The 13,299-nt window shown below is 36.3% G+C and overlaps 1 protein-coding gene across 3 annotated transcripts in view; it reads right to left on the bottom strand.

The window, feature by feature from the left end:
- Positions 1 to 367: 367 nt before the first annotated feature.
- LOC144978297 (uncharacterized) overlaps positions 368 to 13,299 on the bottom strand; it is a 110,940-nt gene continuing 98,008 nt past the window's right edge. For 2 of the 3 annotated variants that reach the window (XM_078924153.1, XM_078924154.1), the window contains 4 exons: positions 12,491 to 12,641; positions 11,450 to 11,785; positions 7,964 to 8,095; positions 368 to 6,050 (listed from right to left, as the gene is read on the bottom strand). In XM_078924153.1, the coding sequence (XP_078780279.1) occupies positions 2,799 to 6,050; positions 7,964 to 8,095; positions 11,450 to 11,785; positions 12,491 to 12,641 (3,871 nt within the window). In that variant the 3' untranslated portion in view covers positions 368 to 2,798. The remainder of the gene's footprint in view (positions 6,051 to 7,963; positions 8,096 to 11,449; positions 11,786 to 12,490; positions 12,642 to 13,299) is intronic. The other variant, XM_078924155.1, reaches the window with a different exon arrangement.

Here is a 13,299-nt window from a genome sequence, read left to right as displayed (position 1 = left end):
ATTAGTTATATATAGAAACGGAATTATGACAAAACGCTGGAGTCTACCGCTCACATAACGACATTTTCAGGTGTTATACAATCCGCTGGTACCTGTATCGTAAATGTGACCCAACGTCTCAAAACGGTATTATGTCGGGATGAACCAGACACTAAAAAGTCAAATTCAAGCTAAACTGGTCAAACACTTAAATTATCGCTATTTTAGCATTCTAAAATATGATATTCATTCTCCTCTATAAAGCATACAAACTCAACGACAGACTGATACTTCTGGCTACAAATTCCATTTTCAGCATCTTTAACTTCCCGACTTAATACCGTTTTGAGGCGAGGGGTCACAAATTTTAGATATCAAGAACAAACAATTTTTAATGCAAGTAATTCTTTTCTTCAGTGAAATATGAAATATGTCATGAGAAAAAAGTTGGGGCACAGATTTGCGTTCGGTTCGTTATTTCCATACAGTTGTTCAAAGCGTGTTAGATATAAGTGTGCTCCACTGTATTAGTTTTATACACAAATCGAACAAACGTTCAATTTCTGCCGGCTCAATTATTTTCAATTAATGCTACTTCAATGGACGTCAAATGGATACACTGTCCATTCGTCGATGTATAATAATGATGTACACATTTTTATTTTATTTTTTTTTATTTTAAGTGTTTTACGGCGCTTGCAACACATTTAGGTTATATCAGCGCCAGTAAAAAGGAAGAAAATGGGATAGTAAAAAGTTCTAGAATTACAATTAAAGCATCCAAGAAAAAGTAAGACAAAGGGGAATTGGGAACAAATAGGGATTGGATGTAGATTCCAAGAGCATACCATCAATGTACTCAGTTTGAGATCACCAATAAGTCTCATCTGGACACAAGCACGGCCCCCACTAAGAGGAATACACTCACCTGCTTACATTATACATTCAAAATAACATATAATAATACATAACAGAGAGATGGTTTACAAGGAAAAAAATATCATCTCCCAAAACAATAACTATGGATTTGACTGGCTCCCTCCCAGCTAGGACTCCGGCCAGGTCCAGGGCAAAACCAAATAATCTCATTCCAAGACAAATACAGAGAGAATGTTGAAAAACAGATATAAGGGGATAGAAGTAGAAGATACAGTATGTATCTCCCTGCCCACTATGGGAGGTCAGGAACTCCACCCAGTAAATTATCAGTATATTAATATTAGCAAAATTCCAGTATCAGTCCCTTGATATTGGTATTTTTTTTTTCAGTTTCCGACAATTGAAAACTGTGTCAGAAAAATAGAAACTATAAATCATATAATATCGATTCAAAAACGGTTTGTTTGGCAAAGCGATAAGAAACATCTAAAGCTGCGATATCTGACGACCATAGTTCTAGTGACACGGATGGTTTTAAGTCGCCACTACATCAAATATTATATGTTGTCATTTGGATTAACTTTGTTGATTTCTATTTTTTAAAATCATGATTTTCAACAATTTCATTACAACTACAAATCACGATAGTATAGAAAAGGATCCATACTGCGCACACCCAAGATTTTGAAATATTGAGTACTTTACAAAGTGTAATCAGACACTTCCGATTTAATATATTCATTTCATTTAATTGAAATATAGTTTGTACTTTAAATAAAAGCCAAACACGAAACAATTGTAAGGGCCGATTTGGGTCTTTTCTTTAAAAAAATGAATTAATTACCTATATTGGGCGGTTTTAATCATTCCGTATGATCAATATAGGATTTTATAAAAAAAAAATCATTTTCTATGAAAAAACAAAAACATAATTTGTGTTGATACCCGTTTTGCGTCGTCCTGATTCAGGGGGTCGACATAAAAAAAGTATAGATACCAATCTTGTGGCAAAATTTCCGAATAATAAAAAAAAAAAAACAATAAAGGAATAGCCTCCATTTTCTTCTCTCTTATCAAAATTGTTGCATAGTGTGTGATCATAGAGAGATTTTACAGCTTTAGCTTATGCGATTGTATTAGAACAGTTGCTAGTCAAAATTTTCTGAAAACAATAATGTTAGAAATGTATTAAATTGATTAGAAATCAAAATACACACACCCTGTCAAAAGACCTCTCTGTGGTGACAAAATACATTATCTCTGTGATAATTGTGGAAAGTTTCAGACAATCTGATAAATATTTGACACTGTATCCCATACCCCTAGAAAAATGACATGAGAAAATAGCAAAATTGCTTTCCGTTTTCACACTTTTCTTACTAGATACCTATAACCTTTTCGACCATTTTTTTTCGTGCCTTTATAGATAGTATGCTTTGAGAAATTGCACTTCAATAATATTGTTTCTTCGTAGATTATAAAATATCGTTTTACACCAACATCTCAAAATCAATTTTTTAAAGGATTTTCCTAATGATTAGAGCCAAACCGCCCCTTAATGAAATTATATATTGAATACATCTTGTATATTATATCACATATCTTTAAAAATACACGTGTTTGCACTGTGCTAACTAGGTTGACACCATATTTTCACTTGACCAAGTCATGTCAACCAATTCAAGACAAAAAAGCTTTTCTTAAATGTCAGTTATTAGATGGAGCTTTTTGAAAAATGGAATTAATCTTGAACCTGTTAACCTGGCTCAGTCTGGCGAGAAATGTGCCGTTGACAGAGTAAATTAAACTTCTAGATATATTTTATCACAGCTTTTTTTGAGCTTATCCATATCATTATATTTTTTTTTTCAATTACCTAAATTTGAAAATCAAGAGCATTTAGAAACAAGAAATTCGCTTTCCTCACTAAGATCTCAGGCCTAGACCAATGTTTCCAGATTAGCTGTTTCATCCGAATGCATAGAACTAAGTCCCGTGTCAGAATTGGAATCGTTGTTATCGTCCATTTTGGTTTTACCTAAAATTACACCCCCACTTGCTGGTGAGATTAGAACACTTTTTTTAGCACCACTTATACCGACATTCATATCGTGTCCATCTCTCGATGCATGTTCCGTTTGTCGTAAGTCCATAATTGATTTCACGTCCACTTTTCTTTCTGTGTTAGAGTTAAATTTTCCGCCGGTCTTGTTGTCTCCAAACACAAGGTCGGAGAAGTTGATTTTCCTGTTGCCAAATTCTTCGCCCCTGGAGACAACATACGTGACACTGTTATGATTTGTATTATCGTTGTGTTTGGAAATATGTTGGGGTTGATGCGGTTTGCAGTCGGATTTTCTGTCTATAGAAGACGTTAGCTTTTTACTAGCAGTATTGTTCGAAGGGGAATTGTTCGGATCTTTAGTGAGTTCACAGAAATTTGGGTTGACCCCTCGTCTGCGACTTGCTGGCGATTTCAGAGCCTGCTGTCTGCCGTGTGGTGACGTAGTGTCTATCTGCTGTTTGATTGGTTCAGACCGTTGATAATTATAATGTCGTTGATTTTGTACATTTGTCGAGCTGAAATTATGATTTTGGTTGTAGTTTGAATTGGATATACGTGTGTTGTCGTTGGTTTTAGTTGAGCTTTTGCCAATGTTTGTGTTTTGAGTATCATACTGTTTTAGATTTTGAATATCACAATTTGGATCTGATGGTAGATAAGTTGATTGCACCATAAAGTTTTTGCTAACGTTTTGTGTCATTTGACTTTTGGCAAAACTATCATTTCTATTTGTAAAATTTGATTCTTTTGATTTCGATACTGAAGTCGTTTCCTTGTCTTTTTCACAAGCTTGTTTCGAATTCGAACTGTTGGCGGTGTCGTCTGAGGACAGATATGCATTGATAGTTGTACTGCTACTACTGGTACTACTGCAATAAGGGAGACCATTTGAAATGTCTTTGCTTGCGGTTCGTGGACGTTTGTCGTGTATCTGGATGCTATCGAGATTTTCTCTAGCACTTTGTTGTTGTGGTTGGACTAGAGTCGCTGATCTACTGTTGTTAATGCTACTTATCGCGTTCTTTTTTGACGCCGACTTGTTGAGTTTGTTGGAGAGTATATGATACAGCGCCCCTCTATCGGAGGAGTCCGAGTTTGAGTTGGTCATATTATGTTCCTCTGAGGAGGAACTCGGACCAAAATAAGATCTGTTTTGATTTACGTGTGGGGAATAGGATTGGGGGTTGGCGGTGGAGGAGGTGACTAGACTGGTTTCATGACTTGATGGGGGCCTTGAACTCAAAATCGATTTTCTGACCTCGCTCTGATGTTTGTTTACAAATTCGCTGCCTTCGTTGGATGGTCCAGTGCTTGCGTACATTTTGGAGGATGGGACGTTTTTGTTGTTGGTAGATGTGTGTTGTATATTGCTACCGTTTATAACATTTTTCTTCATGTTATTATTGTTTCGTTGAAATCTTGCCATCATTTTGGTAGGGAAATTTTTTGGTGTGTCTTTTTTACTATCTGACTTTTCATTGCTTTTTCTGCTTGTATCATTACTACCCTCCATCACTGACGTCTCAACATGATATTCCATGATATCTCTCTTGAATCCATTAGGCGGAGGATATTTATGATTAATAGCCTCAGATCTACCGGTCATATCAAAACCATTAGGAATTATGCCTATCTTACTTGTTCTAACGTTGTAACATAAACCGTTATGATTTCCATCACTCAAATCAATCTCTTTTTTCTCATTGTGAATATAATCATGGTTCCGAGCATGATTTAAATTATGCCTTTTGTCCTCCTCGCCGCCATCTTCACCGGGACTGTTTGTAAAGTTTTCCTCTTTGCAATTACCCAACAACTCTGCGTTTTTATGTTGATTGTTCCCAACCGTTTTTATATTTTGAGTTTCCTGTGACGCAAGCGGCTTTTGTTCTTGAACCAGAAGTCGCTCTAAAAATTCCCTGTTCTTTTCTTGCTGATCAAAAATACCATCTCTTTGTTCGCACTCCATGTGAAAAGAGACGGGTCGCCTATCTTTCTCAATTTGAGTGTGATTAAACTCCCGCGATTTCACGTTGTTTCCCTGTTTCCTCTGATCCTCTAATTCATTGTTTGAGGATGCTCGTTTACCTGTCATGACGTCAGCTCTTATTTGATCTTCTCCATAATGATATTCTCGGGTCATACCTGTCACTGTGAACCGATTTTGCCCGGAATTCGGGTCATTGTTTTGACGGTGTTGCGATGAATCATCCTTGTTGATGTTTTGGGTGCTAGGAAATGCCGTGACAGGTTTGATGAGTGCATCGCCATCACTTAATGAAGAAATGTTACCGAAGTTGTCATTTGAACGCATTTGTACCAGTGTATTATTTTGGTGTTCATTTAGTGCATTGTTCATCCCTTTTGTGTTATTTGCATTGAGGAAACCGCTCTGACTTCTTTGAATATCGACTTTAGTTTGGTTCGGATAGGTCTGATGAACTGTAGCCGTTGTTGTTGTATTTCTAATCGGATGGTCTTCGTAATTTTTTGAATCAACGACGTCAGTTTGAAAACGAGCTCTTTCTTCTGACCTTGACCTCTCTAGAGGTCTCGGACGATTTAACTGAAGCCTTCGATTTATTGATCTAGATCTAGAATCGATTTCGGAGGCTTTAGACGACTGAGCTATGCTTATAGAATTGGCTGGTACGGGATTGATCTTATCTTCCTTTGTTTCCTCTTTTGCGCTTGGACGCGGTGAGTCGTTTTGTCGTTTATAATATTGGGATTGATCAAAATGCTCCTGCTGCTTCTGTTGTCGTTGTTGTTGTTGTTGTTGTTGCTGCTGCTGCTGCTGTTGTTGTTGTTGTTGGTGATGGTGCTGTTGTTGACAATGTTGATGGTGAAGATGGTTTTCTTTTTCACTGAGAAAATGACGATGGTCATGGCGAGGTGGCTGAAAGCAGTGATCAATCTTTTCGTGATTTTGAACTTGGTATGATTGATGCTTTTGTGGATGGTCCATCTGCCGATGGTCTTGCGCTTTTCGGGGTAGAAGAGGGTTATGATGAGGATGATGATGATAGGGATTGGAGAATGGGTCGCTTTGGTCGATATGGTGGGTTTGGTCACGCGTTGTTTGCAAGATGGTTTCATTCTCTTCTGCTTCCTCTATCTCTTTCAGCTGAAAGGAAGAGAAAATGATCATAATGGTAATAATAATAATAATAATAATAATAATAATAATAATAATAATAATAATAATAAATCATATAAAATAATATAATAATAATAATAATAATATCATCATCATCATCATCATCATCATCATCATCATCATCATAAAAATAATAATAATAATAATAATAATACATCATCACATCATATCATCATCATCATCATCATCATCATCATCATCATCATCAATCATCATACATCATCACATATCATCATCATCATCATCATCATCATCATCATCATCAATATCATCATATATCATCATCATCATCATCATCATCATCATCATCATCATCATCATCATCATCATCATCATCATCATCTCCATCATCATTATATTATTATATCATTATTATTATTATTATTATTATTATTATTATTATTATTATTATTATTATTATTATTATTATTATTATTATTATTATTATTTCTGGTGTTGCTGTTGCTACATTATAATGCAACTTACTCTCAAACCAACACAAAATATTTTCCATTACAACAATGTTAAAATCAAACCCACCATTGTGTCCTGTTATCGGACTTTCAAATAATATGCCTGAGGTCAGGCACAGGGAGTAATACTTATACGCGATTTTATGATAGAATAGCATCCCTCGATTATTATTTTTTCTTTAAAATAGTGATTTTGCTTAGTGATGCTAGGTGTTTAGGTAAAATACTCAAAACATCTGCCAACACACAAAACTATTTGTAAACATGAGCGTTTGATAAATGAAATAAATGAAATAACATTGCCTTTATTCATCCCAAAGGGGAAATTTGTCTCTTGGGTCTATTCTACAGGGAAGACTGGAATAACCCAGGCGTTTGCCGCAGTGCAGCGCCGCAAATTGAGCTAGGGCGAGGTGACTTGTTCGAGGCTACACAGCGCAGCGGCGTTTGATCGAACTCGGTACCTTTCAGGTGCGAAGTAAAGGCCGTCCCGCTGAGCTATGCTGCCCCCCCCCCCCCCCCCCTTATAGTCTGATTGATATAATTTATTAGTGAGAACTAATCATTAAAATGGATGTCTAAAAATAATTTTTTTAAAAGAGCTGAGTTACATCAATTTCGTTCATTATACTTGAATAGATAGAATGAAGATGACGTCACTCGGTTCTTTGTTATTGTTTTTTGCCATCTGCGTTTCTGAGTAATTCTCACTAAACTGTATTAACCAGATTATAAACGTTCAAGATTACACACAGTTTTGTGTGTTGTCCGTTATACTTCCCGATGGCAATGTTGTGAGCTTCTAAGTCAAGTGTATACAATCTATACCAAAATATGACCAAATCAGACGTGGAAATAAGTACACGTTGTAGGAGTGCGTGGGTAAATCCAACATCACCTTTACCGTTTACATTGTGTTGCCAGTCCATAACCTTACCTGTACACTACAGCGACATTACCCATTCTTAATAAGCTCAGAAGACACCAGCAAAGCATCATCTTTCAACTAAAAACATAACACATACCGCTCAACAGCCATTTAAGCAAAATTACAAAAGACACATCCCCTTCCTGCCTCCCCCCCCCCCCCCCCCCCCTATGTCAACACCCCAATGAAACAGTAACACAACCACTTGCTTGAATGTCAACCTCTTGAAGACCTGAGATGCACATTCCTCCCACCAAATCCAAGCATCGGTAACACACTTAATAGTCACCTGGAACAACTATAAAAGACGTCTAACTTCTACGTCATGGCACAGGACCGAAGGGCGAGAGCTCAGGTGGTCGTTGGTTCGGATAAGTAAGTAAGTAAGTAAGTAAGTGTTGCCAGTCCACAACATTACCTGTACAGCGACATTATCTTTTCTTAATAAGCGACCTGTCGAACCGTGCGTGCATCCTTACCTGGTTTTGAAGATCCCACATGAGTTGTTGTTTGTCCTGTATTTGTCGTTCTAGAACGGCCATCTTGTGGTCCAGCTCTTTCTCATTGTATTCCTGTGTAATGTGGGCTGAAACTGCCCGCACCATCTCAACCTGGAATTAAAAGAACAATCATAGATTCAATCGCACCAAAAAAAACAAAACAAAAACAAAACCCCACAAAACAACAGAGCCACCGTAGTCTCAATGAAGATGATCCTCCTCCTCCTCCTCCTCCTCCTCCTCCTCCTCCTCCTCCTCCTCCTCCTCCTCCTCCTCCTCCTCCCCCTCCTCCTCCTCCTCATCATCATCATCATCATCATCATCATCATCATCATCATCATCATCATCATCATCATCATCATCATCATCATCATCATCATTATCAACAACAACAATAACAACAACAACAACAACGACAACGACATAACCAGCAGGTATATACAACGCGTGACTGCAGAACTTATGTTTCTTTATAGATAGTATATTTGCCAGGGACGGCTGGTAATAATGGGCAGGGTGGGCAAATACCAGCCTGTTTTTTCAAGTTATATGCTGTATTACCATGTCCGAAATAATCTAGTTTAAATTAGATAATTTTAAAAGTTAGTACTTAAACTTGATACTTCGTACTGAAATCAATTTGTATGTATATTTGATAGATTGCGAATCACCATGCACCCCGTAATGCATAAACCAGGATACGCTCCTGTCTTTTTTATCACCCACCCCCCCCCCCCCCCCCCCTTTCCCAACGACTCCACTCCGCCCACATCGTCATCTCATCGTCACGTCGCCTGACGGTGATTTTGCTGTCTGGCCTCTCTAGTTCTAGGTCGGGCTAATTCAAATGAGCCCACCTTATAAACCAGTGAGCACTAAATAGAGATTTTGGCAAACGAACTTTTTCTTCTTTATTGCCTTACTTGTGCTGGTACCATTGATGTAATAACATTGGGAAGGTTCCAGTATTGAATTAAATTTATCAATTTACTAATATTATATCAAGTTAGTATTAACTTGTGTTGTTTTAATATATTTGTTTATCCATTTAAATTATTTCTTTTTTTTCTCGTTTTCTTTAGTGCTTCTCAAAATTCATTTATTTAAATTGTTGTCTTATTTGTTTGTTTTTTGTTTTTTTTTGTTTTTTTTTTTTGGTTTTTTTTAAACAAATTAATTTGTTCCTTTATTTTAATTCTTAAAATAATTACCGCTGTATTTTTATTGCCAGACTAAATATTTTTGCAAAACAATGTATTTTCTATTGCATTCCCTCTAATAAAACACTTTTATTCAGAAGTCACGACTAAATAAATATATAAAATACAACCGCCATTTTGGTTTACTCAACAATTGAATTAGTATACGAGAAATACTCTTCTGAGAAAGGAGAGAGTTGAATTCTAAGTTATAGAGGAAATAAAGACGTTTAAAGGAAGGGTGGGCAGATTCCATACTTGCCCGTCCTGAAGCTAATACATACGTAAGATAGTTCGCGATGAAGAGGCGGGAAGCTAGGGGTTGGTTGGGTAAGGAGTAAAGATAACACGGTCGTTATTGTTATAGTCTAACGAATGCATGAGGAGAGATCGGTAGCATTATTTTGTCTTAATTGTATTGTATGAATTATTGGCGAAAGCCTAAGATTAAGTAAACTTTGTTTTTATTTGTCTTTTTTTGACTATGGAACTGATACTTGTCATAGCAGACCTGCCTACTTGAAATAGGAAAATAAAAATCGTAGTTTTCAGGGTTAATAAAATCGTAGCTATTTTAACTATCCTTTAAAAAAATTACCGGAATTTTCGTCTATTAAGGTATCAAATTTAAAAAAAAACGAGAAAAACGGATTGGAAACGTAATAATGATGGTGATGGTGGTGGTGGTAATAGTGATGGTGGTGGTAGTAATGATGATGGTAATATTATTGTTATTATTATTATTATTATTATTATTATTATTATTATATTATTATTATTATTATTATTATTATTATTATTATTATTATTATTATTATTATTATTACTATTGTACGTATTGGTGGTATTACGATTGTTGTATGTTTTGTGGTTATTAATGGTATCAATTTATTGTTTGGTTGGTTCCATTTACCATTTTTTTCCACTTTCATGTATGTTGTCATCAAATTGTATGATTTAATGGCGAAAGCCTAAATTTCATGTATGTTGTCATCAAATTGTATGATTTAATGGCGAAAGCCTAAGATTGAATAAACTTTGTAATCTCGTACGGCAATCATCATTGTCGACAACATCGTCGTTGCCATCATTATCACCATCATTAACAACAACAACAACATTAACAACACGTACTACAATAGCAATAAAAACAATATCAACATCATCATATAATTTTCGTCATCGTCTCCACAACTATCATTCTAACCAACAGCACCACCAAAACCACTACCATAATTACATCCTCCCTCACCGTCTCCTCTTCCTCCCCTCCTCCTCCTCCTCCTCCTCCTCCTCCACCACCACCACCACCACCGCTACCATTATTCCAACCACTACCACCACCGGCACAATCATTCTAACCACCAAGAGAGCAGTAAAAATGATGCAATTTGAGCTCTGAATGAAACTCGAGTCATATCGCGGTTGTTGCTTCTCGATGAAAACTTTAAAGTTACTACGTACTTCTGAAAATGTAACAGAAATATCAATCTCGCCGTTGAGGGATTAAAGCATCTCTTTAATTTTTCGAGTGAACGAAATAGACTTGTATTGTCAAGGTGTTGTCGCATTTTGTCTCGTCGCTTTATTTTTTCTGTTGTATTCTCTTTCGTGATTCATTTTTGATTACGTTTGGAATAATTAAAATCTACTGGTATTGTCATTTCATTGTGAATGTGATTATTTGTGGTTGAAATATTTTATTTTTTTAAAGTTGAAATATATATATATATATATATATATATATATATATATATATATATATATATATATATATGACCGAATCATCTTTGCCCCACCACTATAAATAGGCTAGAACCGCCACTGATATTTGCAAAGTGCTGTTACAATAGTATTGCAAGTCTTTCTTTTTTTTTCATAGTTTTTCTTTATTTTTCGATACGTCGTTATAAAAATTATTGTCATTTGATGTAGTCCATTTCTACGACTACAATAGGCTCAGTTCGCATCCAATTGCTTCATTAACATCCCAGCAAATCATATGGCACCAAATTTCTATCTCACACAAATTGCTTGTAGGCGTCTTTTTCTTTACCGACTCTCTGACAATATCCGTTACTGCCCATATCTATGTACTCATTCACACTTGAGACAAATGGGGTTAATGTCTGTAAAATGTCCTACCCAAAGACAGAATATTGAGGCAGGAGTTTTGCAATCATTGTCATCTTTACCCCATACATCATTACTTGACTTCGTCGGGAGACCAGACCATGAGCAACATGTACCCAGTGATTTTGCTTACCCGTGTCTCCTCCAATTCATCATTGGTCTCTTTCAGCATCAGCCCCGTTCCTGTCTGATCGCCTCCAACGAAACTTTCCAACTCTGCTGTTTTCTGGTCCATCTTCAATATTTCCTCCGACTTCCGTTTCTCCATGTCCGATATATCTTCGCACATGCGCATGATATCCTCCAAATCCTGCCAAGAGGATTGTGGGAAGATTGATTTGACTTTTTTGAGGTCAATGGTAGTGAAGACACTGCTATCGATGCTGCTGCTGCTACTGCTGCTGTGACTGTTGAGGTAGGAGTCCTGAACGTAATCTAACCCGTTGTGCTCTACTCTGTGCTGGTGAATCTGTCAACAATGATAGGAATTTCCAATAGTTTAATTTTTTGCGATTAGAATTCGATAATGTTCTAAACTGACGTCATATCTCATCATTTTTACTAAAGGAGCAGAAAGAAACGCAACTCTGGCAACAAGGAGGAGTCACATGATAATCTATGCTGTCTTGGTAAAATCGGGAATAGGATAAATAATGATTTGAAAGAAATTCCCTCTCGTCATGAGAATATAGAAAATAGAAACAGAATATAGAAATATAAACATATAATTTTTAAAAATCCTTTTGAACAATTCTTTGTTTTTAAGAGTTGCTTCTGGCAATACCTAATTATAACGTGATAATCTAAATTTTAAAAATTGATTTAATTCTTTCCCACACGCAAACACATATGCAACACACACCTAAAAATTTACACATACTCTCTCTCTCACACACACACACATACACACACACACATACCCTTCACTCTCTTCCCTTTCTAGCACGCTAGCATCAATTAATTAATTATTGTCATTATAAGAATAATAATAATCATCATCATCATCAACATTATCATTATTGGTTACCACAACCGCCACCAACATCTTTATCATGATTATCAACGTCACTAACATCAATCCGACGTGTCTTATCGTTATCGCCATTACCACTATAGTTACTCTACAACGGCCGCCATTATCGCCAGCACCACGATCAGTGGAGGCACAACTTACTCGTGATTCGTGGGTAACCACCAATCTGTCCGTATGTTCGATCCGCTCCTGGATTTCGTTAATTTTCCTCTCCTGACATACGACGAGCTCCACCAACTGTTCCAGGGACTTCAAGCGTGTACACTCAACGCAGCCTCGTCTTGAGGTATACCTGTAAAAAGATTAACTATCTGCAATAAACCTCAAATCTAACCCACATTTCACTTTTTTTTTATTACTTTGTTAACTCTCTCCTTACCAGCTATTTTCAGAATTTGACCCGAATCTTCATACCCACCCAACACAAAAATAGATTTTTCAGAGAGAATAGTAACGAGTATCATATGCTTGTTCTGTTCAGAAGAATGAGCTCTGCATCACAGGGTTGAGTTTTTATAGCTATAACTATAAAGAAATTAAATCAGGACAAGAAATTTGTTGGTTATATCGTCACGAATGTGACGATTTTCCTTTGGGTGGAAAGTAGAGGGTTAATATATTCACTATTTATCATCTCAGACCTGCCTACTTGATAAATGTTAAAATTCGTAATTGTTCGGAGAAAAATAATTGCAGTCGCTATAGTTAACTTTAAACTTCAACAATTTACCCTCACAAGGACTGTAAACGCTTCAAAGTCTATAACTCACTCAACCCGGACACCGACTATTTCCGTAATTTACTAGGGTTACATTTATCCCATGCCTATTTATTACATTCCTCTGAGACAAATCATAGGCGTAGTATCAAAGGTAATGATTTTACTTTTTACAATTTAATGGTAGTTGAATAATACTATCTATTCACATGCTCATTTTTAATACTTTTTT

The sequence above is a fragment of the Berghia stephanieae genome, chromosome 8, assembly GCF_034508935.2.
Source record: "Berghia stephanieae isolate SIO BIC M18660-M18661 chromosome 8, UCSD_Bste_1.3, whole genome shotgun sequence".
NCBI lineage: Eukaryota > Metazoa > Mollusca > Gastropoda > Nudibranchia > Aeolidiidae > Berghia > Berghia stephanieae.
Note: the sequence above shows the minus strand (reverse complement) of the source record. Positions and strands in the feature narration are given on the sequence as shown.